At 47.3% G+C, this 11853-nt stretch overlaps 1 protein-coding gene across 1 annotated transcript in view; it reads right to left on the bottom strand.

Moving 5' to 3' along the window:
• The window catches only part of XKR7 (XK, Kell blood group complex subunit-related family, member 7), a 27349-nt gene that overhangs the window by 15313 nt on the left and 183 nt on the right, over positions 1 to 11853 (bottom strand). Inside the window, exon 2 of the mRNA XM_006881686.1 lies at positions 11449 to 11852. Coding sequence (XP_006881748.1) covers positions 11449 to 11852 — 404 coding nt within the window. The remainder of the gene's footprint in view (positions 1 to 11448; position 11853) is intronic.

Here is an 11853-nt window from a genome sequence, read left to right as displayed (position 1 = left end):
GAGCAGAGTTTAGGGCTGTTGTACATAGGGTCGCTATGAGTCGCAGGCGACTCGACGGCACATAACAACAACAACAACAGCTGAAATTTAAGATGTATATGAAAAAAATCCCTAAAACAACTTTTCCCCAAATGATACAAAACAAACAAACCACAAACTCCTCAATCTGGAAATGTTGGCAACGGATTTTAAAAGACCATATGAATTTTTAAAAAACTATTATTCATGTTAAAGGTGTGATGACAGTCATTTTTTAAAAATGTCTAACCTTTTAGAGATATACTGAAGTATTTATGGAGGCAATGATGTGATGTCTGTTTCTTCAAAATAGAATGCAGAAGAGAGCTCTGGTGGCCTAGTGGCAAGAAGCTGTGCTGCAATCCCAAAGGTGCGTGCTTCAAATCCACCAGATGCTCCACTGGAGAAGGAGGGGCAACCTCCTCCTCTGCCAGTCGGATCTCGATGGTACACAATAAGAAAAAAGACAAAAAAAAAAAAAGAAAGAAAAAAGACTGCAGAGTGAAGGAAACGGGGTGGGGCCTAGATCTGTGCTGCTGACTTTGCTGGGCACTGATCATAAGCACCGACTTGAATTAAAATGAAATAAGAGGAAAAAGTCCCTCAGGGGTATAGTGATACTGCAAGTGCTCAGTAGCCACATGTGGCTCGTGGCTACCATACTGGATGGTGAAGACACGCAGAATTTCTACTGTTGTTGTTGTGTACCAATGAGTCAGAACTGACCCACATCTGATTCGCTCGGGGTTTCACAGTCAGTTAATTGCACAGGAGGAAATTGCCCATCCTTTTCCCACGAAGAAGCTGGTGGATTCAAACTGTATGCCTTTAGGACTGCAGTGCAGATTCTTGCAACTTGGCCACCATGGTAGAAAATGCTATTGGATGGCACTGGCCTCGCTAAGAGTAACAATTTTGTTGAACTGGGTGATGGTACATGGAAGAGCTCTCTCCTTTTGAGTATATTTAAAATATTCCAAAAATATAAAACTTCATTTAAAAGTTGGAGGGGGAAATGCTGCCTGGCCCAATCAATAGGGATCTCTGGTGACCTAGTGGGTAGAGATTCACTGCCAACCACAGGCAGCGAGTTCGAATCCAGTAGCTGCTCCTCAGAAGAAAGATGAGCACTCACTCTTCTCCTATGTGTATGATTTATAGCTTCTAAAAGCCTGCTGGAGGGTCAGATATGAGCTATGAGGCACCAACTTGATGGCAATGAGTTTGAGCTTTTAACCCAATCAAACCCATGCTTAGGCCAGATGTAGCCCAATGGGCTGCCAGTTTGCAACCCTTGATCCAACAAGTAAGCATCATGGGATTGAGCATCTTAACATTTGAAGGTTAAAGCTGCAGGCTCTTAAAACTGTAAGAGCTTTAGCGCTCACCCAGTTAATCCTCCACGTGGACGCAAGTGTCCCTGGCACAGCATCCCACAGAGTTTGCACAACGGTGAGTTCATGCTCTCAGGGGCGGTCAGCTCTGTTCCGGGCAGTTTTGTCTGTCAATATGTCCTTAGTTCTCCTCAAATAGACTCTTCCCCCTTGACCTTGGGTTGTCATTTGCACTCATGCTACCTCTGAAACCACAGAACAAGTCTCTTTCTCCAATGATGGGGGCCAAAAGTTGAGGGTTAGCCAGTACTAGGTGCCATGATGCACCTCTTCCATCCCTTCTCTTGTTAAAAGCAAGTAGGGTGCCTCCTATTGGGCTGATAATATAATAACAATGAGAAAAGCTCACTGCCATCAAGTTGAAAGCAACTCATGGCTGATCCTCTGATGGGTTTCTGAGGCTGTAAATGACGGGAGGAAGACTGCCCATCTTATCCCTGTGGAGCTGCTGGTGGATTCAGAAGACTTGAGAGTGTTCCTCTGGGTTAGCAGCACCCTTGTAGCTCACACCACCAGGGGTCCAACAATAACGACAATAAACAATAACAGTAATCGTAGCAAATATTTTTCTGAACATACACTGTATGGATAGGACAGCCCTGTGCATTGATACTGTTTTTAGACATCTTTACAGGAAACGTAAGTGGTGAATAATGTCATATATACCTATTTCACAGGTGAGCCTGGAGCCCTGGCTGGAGAGGTGACTCACCCAAGGTTATGCAGCTAGAAAGTTCTGGAGGCATGATCTGCACCAATACACCAGCCAGCCTCTCAGCTACTCTGCTCTCGTGTCCAAGTTTTAGAAAATTCATCTAGAATTCTCAAACCTCCAAGTAACCCTGAGATGCAATGTACTTGAACTCTGGGCAATGAAATAACTTGCCCAAGATTCTGATCACTAACGTCTTCTTACTCAGTTCACGTCAACACTTAATATGTATCTACTGATACAAGGAGCTCTATTTCCTCTAAATCAGCTACATTTTGCACCCTCTTGAGAATCTAACCCCAACATGATTCCTGTTACGTAGCCTCTGATCTGCCCTTAGCCTGCCTTTTGTCCACTAAACGTTTGGGAGGTTGGAGATATAGGCCTAGGTGGCCTCATTCCTTGTTGTGTCCACAAATGCCAAGGGCTCCCACAGTGCCTTATTGCTGGTGTCTATCAAAGTGATCCAGACTCACAGAAAGTTCAAGTGTGCAGCAAAGAACCACACTCAGTGGGATTCTCAAGGCTGTGACCTTTTGGACAAAGACTGCCAGGCCTTACTTTCAGTGCACCTCTGGATGAATCTAAGCTGCCAACCTTCCCATTGGCAACTTAGGGTGTAAACTTCTCTGCCACTGAGGGGATTTCTCCCCATGCCCTTAAGCTGTAGTTACGTGCTGTCAAATCAATGATGCCTCATAGTGACTTTATGAACAACAGATCTGAACCTTGCCCTCTCCTGGGCCATCCTCATCACATCTGATGTGCCTGAGTCCACTAATGCAGTCAATGTATTACTCTAGTTCATTGACAGTCTTCCTCTCCTTTGCTGACCCTCTTTCCAAGCCTGATGTCTTTTCCAAGGACTAAGATGAAGTTTCACCATCCTTGCCTCTAAGAAACATGCTGGTTTCACTTTCTCCAAGACAGATTTGTTTGTTCTCTTGGCAGTCCAAGGGATATTCAGTACTCTTCTTCAGCTATACAACTCAAAGGCATTGATTGTTCTTCTGTCTTCCTTAGCCAATGTCCAACTTTCAGATGCACAGCAAGTCACTGAAGGCCATCCACCATTCCTTCAATCCTAATCACTATCAGTCTTCAAGTTCCAAGGACTTGCTGCTGGCTGGGTGTAAGGCTACTTTTACATGAGGGTCAGTCAACATAGGAAAGAGAAAAAGGACAAGACCCCAGCCCCCCAGGGGCTTGTGACCCAACAAGAAAAACCAGCCAGTTGATCAGAACAGAATATGATCAGAGTTGTGGGGGCCAAGGAGAATTAATAATTTTGCCTGAGGAATTTGAGAAGAAGACATGTTAACAGTAGTTTGATTCCATCTTTCTCCTGAAGAGTAGTTGGTGAATTCGAACTGCCTGCCTTTGGGTTGGCAACGCAACTTCTTATCCATGAGGCCACCAGAGGTCCCTAGCTGATTGCTTATTTTAAGTATTTATTTAATGTGTAGAGATCTGATGACTCGGGAGCCTTGAAGCCTGACATCACGGTTTCAAATTCTGGCTTTGCTAGGTACTAATTTCAACTTCTTTGACCTCTGTGTACCTCAATTTCCATATCTGTTCAATAAGGCAAATTGAGTACTTTATTATATGCTGAGTAGGATGCAAAGCACGCTCCATCTATCAGTTCAATAAACTCTCACAACAGCTACTCTTATAAAGATCAAAACTATTCCCATTTCAAAGACAAGAAAACTGAGGCCTGAAGAGGTCAAGCTCCTTGCCCACTTATAACGTCCATAAGCGGCAGAGCCAGGGTTTTGACCGAGCCCTCTGGCTCCACAGTTCTCATTATTTATCACCACACTCCCTACTTGGCAGAATTTTTATTAACGTGACTGATCTAATCTAAGCTTCAATAAATAGGAACTATAACATTCAATAATATTTGACTTTTTAAAAACAGATTAATCTATCCATGTGTTTTTGGTTAATTAAAAACCATAGGCACAATCTTCAACTAACACAAGAAAATAGCTAATTAGTAAGAGGAAATCTCTAACCCCACTGCTTCACTTTCAGATCTAACGAGCAGCGGAGGGGTGGGGGGTTCAATGTTCGTCTTTACACCTTTTGCTGTACTGCCTGAGGTTTCACCAGTGAGCACACGGCTCTTTTATAGATAAAACAACCAAGCAATTTCTTTTTTAGATTAAAGGCGGTAAAGGCTCATTCCTGATTTAGGGGGTAGGATCTGGGGGCAGCAGGTGGTATGTGCTGAGTTTGTTCAGAGAAAGCTGCTCAGAAGAGGTGGCATTTGAGCTGGGCCAAGAAGGGCAAATAGAATTTCCCCTGGAAGAGAATGGGAAAGGGGCTAGAGAAGGGGCTTCAGTCAGTGGCTCTGAGGCTTGCTTTGAGGACAGAGCAGCAAGTCATCATGAGATCTGAGCAGAGAGGAGACTGACCAGAGGGCAGGGGTAGGGGGCCTTGGTGCCAGGCTAAAGCATTTGTGCTCCCTCCAGGGACAGAGGGCACTAGGAAGGCTCTCTGACTCCAGGGTCAGATCTGAGCTTTATAATTATCTCTGGGCTTGGCTGGGTGCGAGTGGAGGCAGGATCAGGAAGGGCGGGGAGATACAGAAGGCGGATGAATGTCCCCAGGGAGGAATTTGGAGGCCCCAACAAAGATAGGGAGGCTGGAGGGGGTTGGATGGAAAGGCCAGAGTAGATCCCAACCCATCGTTCCTCCTCTCCCCAGGGACTCTGGCCCCAGCTGCAGGGTTCAAAGCCATTTCCTGGCAGGCCTCCTCGCCCTCCACCCCAAGGCTTCTCCTGTGTGGTCTTTATGGATCAAAGGGGGGAGGAGGGGTGGGAGGCCGGGCCCAACTGCCGCCGCTCAGTCTGTTTGGAGCTGCTCTAATGGCCTGTTGCTGCTGGATGGTGGGGGAGGGAGGAAGATGGAGGGGGTGTCCAGGAGAGCAGTCTCCCAAGAGGTGGGGAGTGAGGCCAGGCCTGGAACAACCCTGCTTCAGGCGAGCAGCGAAAAACCCTGTGGATGGTCCTGGAGTTGGTACCCTTCAACGGTAGAACTGATGAGGCATAGCAACTCCTTTGCTCAAAATGATGGGGGCTGTGAAACATAGTCGGAAAACCCCCGTGGAAGAGAACTCCTGGCTCATTTTAGCAACAATAATACAAATAACAATGACTAATGCTAATTGTCCAGCGCTTCTGTGTTCCAGGTGTTGCGTCCAACCGTATGCCTACATTATTTAATTTACTGTTCCCTCGGGCTGCAGGAGGATCAGTGCCATTACCAGAATGTACCCTTTTGCAGATGAGAAAAATCAAGGCACTTGGACAAGTCAAGCTGTTTCCTCCCAAATCACAGAAAGTGACAGATACAGGACATAGCTGATCCCAGAGTGTGGGCTCTTAACCATTATGCTCTCTCTTCCCAGTGGGGAAACTGAGGCACAGAGAGGCAAAGATAAGCTGTGGACTTGGTCTGAAACCAATACTCCAGCCTCTGCAGCTCCTGTCCTGGTGGAGTCTCCATCATCTCCAGCCTGGATCCTTGTATCAGCCTCCTTCTGGGTCCACAGGATCCTTGTATCAGCCTCCTTCTGGGTCCACAGGTCTACCTGGGTTTCCCTCCAGGTAACTCTATGCAGCAATCACAGTGGAGATTCCAAATGATCGGTCAAGACCTTCCCACTTCTCTGCTCAAACTCTCCTAAGGTCTCTATTTCACGCAGACTAAGAGTGAAAAGAGTCCTCAGCATCTCCTGCGTGAGATCCCTGTGTGATCTAACCCTGACAATCTGTTCACCCTCATCTCTTACCTTTCTCTCACTCTCTGTTTCTCCACCTTGGCCTTCTGCTTGAATCTCTTCTCTTTCCCTGCACCCCCATTCCAAGACCTTTGCCCACATGCCACCTCCTCAGAAATGCCTGTCCTGATTACCCATCCCAGAGGGTCACACCCTCCTCCCTGGCACTGGTTCTCTAGTTTCTTTCTTTCTTTCTTTCTTTTTAAATAGCACTGACTCATTGTATGTATATTGTAATTTTTAATTTGTTAGTTCTTCCCATTAGACTATTAAGTTCCATGAGTACAAGGGCCTCTTTGGTGTTCATCACTAGCAGATGCTCCATAAATATCTCTTGAATGAATGACTGCAGATTAAATGAATGGCTTTTCTGTCCCTATGGCTTCAGGGCCTGTGAGGCTCCCTTGCCCTCTGAATCTCTGGCTACCTTCTCAGTGAACAGACCACCATCCACAGGGAACAAACCCAGGCGGACAGCAGTAATCACTGCCAAGAGTTTTGAATGCTTTGTACACATTTTCTCATTAAACCTAAGAGGTGGGTATCATTGTGATCTCTAGTTTAGGGAGGAAATGGAAACATAAATAGATTATGTGGCTTTTCAGGGTCACATATAGGAAGTGGTAGGGTCAAGATTTAAACTGAGGTCATCTGAATACAGAATTCATGATCTTAATTATCATGCCAAGACTATCCAGAGGGAATATCCTGAATTTCATAGCAAGTGGTCACTAACCCATTTCTCCTGAAGTGCAGGGCTTTCTGGGAAGCAGAAAGAGCAGTCTATGTGGAAAGGATTTCCCTTAAAGCTAAATTTGCCTATCTCCCTCCCCTTGCAGGGATCCCCAATTCCTGACAGCCAAGGAGGGATCCCATGCTAGATCAGTCACCTCCTACTAATTGACTTAGCAAACCATGTTTATCCTGGCCAAGCTGTGGCCCACTGAGTTCAAGATTATGGAAAGCAGGATTCATGGTTTTAGAGCTCTGCTGCTCACAGGGTCAGAGGAGAGAGAGCTAGGACTTTAATTGGCTTAACAGCACTGAGTGGTTTAACAGCTCAAGGGCTAGGGGTGTGAAGGCGTAGGTGGGAAACCAGCCCACAGACAGCTTCACGCCCCACTGAAGGATCCGTCTGCTCTCCTCCCAGGGATCCAATCTGTCTATGTATGGGGGTATTATCCTGGACTTCTCTCAGCACAACCTAACATCAAACTTGGGTTTAGGAGCTGAACAAAGCTATGACGAAATCTTTCCTTTCCCTGACTTCCTCAATGGATGACTTTGGACAGGTGACTGACTGTCCTAATCTGATGAATGGGTATATCAGTAGCCACCACAGGGATGACTTCAAGGTAACACAAGATCAGTTGCCTAGAACACCTGGCATGGATCCTGCTAGGACTTAGTGATATGGAGTGGCCTTGTATCCCTTCCTTCCTCTCCATCCTCAGAGGTCCATTTTGCATTTAAAATCCTAAGGACAACACTCATAGGATTGTTTGGCAATAGAACAAGCCTCAGTGAGAAATAAATGACCATATCAACTGTGAAGAGTTAGACTAGAGATTTCAAAGAGGATGATCTGGTGTCCTACTCCGTAGGGAGCTGAGCTGCTAACCCACAAGTGGTGCCTCTCTGGTGGCTCATGGCTCAAATCTAGCAGTGGCTCCACAGGAGAAAGATGAGCCCTCTCTTCCCATGTAGTTTACAGCCTCTGGCGGGTCAGCTGAGAGTCAGTTTCAACTCAAGGGGAGAATTGAGTTGAACTGAGTTAGTAGTTGGCACCACTGGAAAAAAACTCTTCATAATTTAAAATTAGGATAATCCACACATAAGTTCAGAGTTCCCATTTCTCTTGAAAAGCCTAACCCTAACTCTAACCCTGTGACAGGATTTTCATGGCACCTTCGTCTTGAGGTGGGTAATAGATGTCTCTTCTTTAGGGTACTGCTGTCCCCATAAAGTCATTCTGCTTGATATCCCATGCACCTTATGGTCTGTATTACCTTCCTGGCTTCTCAAGGTATTTCAACATTCTGATTTATCACTGTGTGAGTCTGAGGGGCTGTAAGAGATCCTGATGATTAAAATCACTAATCAGGGAATGATGTCATGCTTGGGAGGGTGGAGGGACAGTGCAAGAGAGGAAACCCCTCAATGAGATGGATTGATTCAGTGACTGGGATAATGGAGGTAGGTGTGTCAGAGACAATAAGATTGGTGCAGGATAGCGCAGGGTTCAGGGCTGTTGTACACAGGGTAGCTATGAGTTGCAGGTGATTTGACAGTACATAACAACAAACAACAACAACAATTAGGGACAGAGGTCAGAGGTGACTGACTGGCCAGCCTCCCAGCTCTGGCTCTCTAGGGCTTGAAGACACATCTCTATATCACCCTGGGCCCTACCACTCACAACATCTGCATCAAATCCTGTTCCACAGTGAACCTGTTCAATGTGAGAACATCCCACAGGGGAAGCAAACATGTTGTGCCAACACTGCTTAATTTCTAGGAATCCCAGCTCCCTCAGCTTCTCTATATTACCTCTGCATTCCACCCCTCCAACCCTGCCCCATGTAACCAAATTCTCAGCCATGTTTAGAATCCAAAACCAATGACTTACGAGACAGGGGTCCAGAAGGCTTTAACTCTGGTGACTAGACTCAGAGGTAGAATTTCTTTTAAAAAGCTCTTAAGGTCCTTAAGTCTAACTGTCTCATTTCACACACAGGGAAACTGAGGCTCAGAGAAGGGGAGAGCCTTGCTCAAGGTCACCTAGCAAGCTAGTTACAAACCAGGATGTAGATGTAGGTCTCCTGACCCTTCCTCCTCCATTCCCAATACAGCAATTTGCCCACAGTCGCCACTGTCTACCCAGTCTCACTCAGGAACACGGTTCAACTCCTTCCCCCTCTTTTCACTTTCTTATCTCAGTGTAGCAGAAGCCCTGGCTTTCTATCATCTGGAAATCTTGGGATCTCAGACTCATAATTCTTCAAGCTTGGGGGACACTTTAGTGGCAGGACTGCAGAGCGGATAAATTGTACTTGGGCTTGGATGGCAGCCTTGAGTGCCAGCTCCTCCACTCCCTAGATGTGTGACCTTGGCAAGGATGCCTCCTCTCCGAGAGCCTCATTCCCTCATCCGTTAAACAGAATTACAACATCAACCTCATCCTAAGGATTATTAGGAGGGAGACAGGAGAGAAAGCAGGTAAAAAGGCAACTGCTAGGCTTGGTGAATTCGGAGTGCTTAACAAAATAATGGCTATGGAATTATAAATTAAGGATCTGAAACTTAAATGCCTAAGTAAAATGGGCCAGAGGTGATCAGTGGGCTAGGTAAGAACTGAGTAAACTGGGTCATATAGACCCTATCTAAATAGTTACAGACTGATACTGCTAGATAGATTCATGTTCCCACCAAAGAATCTATGACTCTGGTTCTTTAAAGTATTATGCAAGCCAAACAAACCACTCTGTAGATGAAAATCAATCCAAAAGCCACCAGTTTGTTATCCTTGCAAAATCACCTCCTCCTTTGCAATTCCCCCGTGTACACAGAGAAAGCGAAATAGAGACAATCTTGTCTCTTTTAACACAAGAAAAACCTTACAGTTCAGTGGGCCCACCTCCAGCCACTCCCCCGAGACCTTCCACTCCACAGTCATTATTTTCTCTCTTGGAGAGAAACTCAGTTCAAGTTTAAGAAAGCAGAACAGCAGTTTCTTGTAAGTGAACAAGGGAAAGAAACGGGACTTGAGTTAGCCTAGAAGTCGGAGGGCAGCCCGGCTCACTTTTAGGCAGAAGAGAAAAGGGGGATGACGCTTTGGCGACCAAGAATAGGAAGTTACCATTTCAGACTCTAAAAATATCCTTCGCCATCTGTCCACTCGGGCACAGGATAATAAATGCAGATTAGTTCCTGGATGTAGACATGAATATTTTTATGTGTCAAGCTAATAATACTAACAACACCTTGCGTGGAAAAAGTTCCACTTCCCCATTTCCCCCCAGGGCAAGCTAAATGGAACACATACCATCTTGGCAAGCATCGAGGGAGAAACCAAGGCAGAGAAAGATTCAGCAACACAGCAAGGGTGACACAGCAAGTGAACAGCTGGGACAAACCCTAGGGGTCCTCTTCCCAGCCCTCAACACAGAACTGAATCTTCTGAGCTAGTCAGAATGCATTAACAAGTAGCAGAATAAATATAACAACAGCAATAATCATCCTTTGCATCTCTAGGAGTGACTTTCCCCGAGCTTTCACACATCTGCTATAACCATGACAATTTATTTCATTCTTAAAATATGTTACATTCTGCAGGGCCCTCACGCAGACCCTCTCTCACCTGACCCTTCTGACAGGTAAGAAAAAATGAGATGGTAGACCAGTGAGATGATACGAATACAGACTTCTCCACTTCCCAGGAAGGAGAACTGAATGTGGAGTGAGAAGGTGATTTTCTCCAGATCACACAGTAAGCAAGTTCGTCCTGTCATGAAATTTCCCGTCAGTGAAATTTCCGCACAGTAGCCCTCGAGCTATTAGGGAGGTTCTGAATCAAGAGGAGTCCTAGGTCTAGAGGTCTCCCTCTCTCCAGAATAACTCAGCACAGCAGGCAGAGGAGCTGGGACGTGGCCAGCTTGAATGAAGCTTCAGCTTTGCCTTGATGTCCCAGGATAAAAGGGCGGCTAGTGGGGGCAGCTAGTGGCATGATGGGAAGGAGGTGTGCTACACCCAAAGGCAGGAGAGAGAGGTGGGCAATCTCCTCCCATGCCATTTAACGGCCTCTGAAAACTGAAAGGTTAGCTATGAAGGGGTCCTGACTCCACAGCACATAGCAACAATAGTGGCTGTCTAGCCTCACACTCAAGATCCCAAGTCACTTTGGCCCCCTGGGGGATGGGAGCCAGTGCTGGGGTGACCTAGGAAGCAGAAGGGACCAGAAAACTTCCTAAGTGGATTGAGCATACCCTTTCCCAAAAAGTCCTAGAAGTTTGAGTTAGATACTCATTTAGCTGCCACATTTTATGTCTCTCCTGGGAGGCTGGAAACGGGGTGTGATTCAGAACTGAGAATCTTTGAGAGCAGAGAAGGACTTCTAAGGTCTTTTCTAAGCTGGAGAACAACAGTCAAGAAGAGAGGAGAGGATTCTGGAGGGAGTCCTGGGGCCCTGCTTCAAGCCTCCAGATCACCCCATCAGCTCTAAGCCCTTTTCACTCACACACAGCTAAAGATTACTTCCTCCTTTCTCCCTGCTTACCCCCATCACCCTTCCCCCCTCAAGCTCTCACCCCTCAGGGGTCAGATAGAAAGGATGTCATTGGGGTTGGTCAGGGCTTGAGGGCAGAGGTCAAGGAGGAGATGGAAGGGAAGAAATCAGAGTTGCAAAGGGATGGGGCGTGGCGGAGGCGAGGGCAGGAGGGGTCCTGGAGAAATTTAGAAGCCGGGCTGGGGAGGCAGGCAACCCTGGGACACCTCCAGGCCTCGGACTCTGCTACTTCCACCTGCGTCTCTCCTACCTCCAGACCTGGCCGAGCTGCAGGAGGTGGACGAGGGTCTGCAGCAGCCAGACGCAGAGGCGGCAGCAGCGGCGGCGGTAGGCGCTGGCCGAGGCGGGCGCGGGCCGGGGCCCCAACTCGGGGCTGCCTTCTTTGGTCCGGAAGGCGACGGCGCTGTCCTTGGTGCTGACGGCAGGCCCGCCGGCGCTGCTGTCCTTGGTGCTGACGGCCGACGCCGGGGCCCCCGCTGGCTCCGTGTAGTCGTAGACGAACCAGCGGAAGCTGAGCAGCTGCACGACCAGCGAGGGCAGGAGCACGAAGAGCAGCGTGAGGCCGAAGTAGGTGTGCTGGCCCTGCAGGTAGTAGGAGGCCGCCAGCCACAGGTCCGTGGCGCCGTCGGAGAAGAACACGAGCAGCGCGCACAGC

Source organism: Elephantulus edwardii, unplaced genomic scaffold (genome assembly GCF_000299155.1).
Source record: "Elephantulus edwardii isolate Elephantulus edwardi_28Jun2011 unplaced genomic scaffold, EleEdw1.0 scaffold00015, whole genome shotgun sequence".
In the NCBI taxonomy this organism is placed as follows: Eukaryota; Metazoa; Chordata; class Mammalia; order Macroscelidea; family Macroscelididae; genus Elephantulus; species Elephantulus edwardii.
The sequence above is the reverse complement of the archived record's forward strand: the minus strand, read 5'-3'. Positions and strand labels throughout refer to the sequence as shown.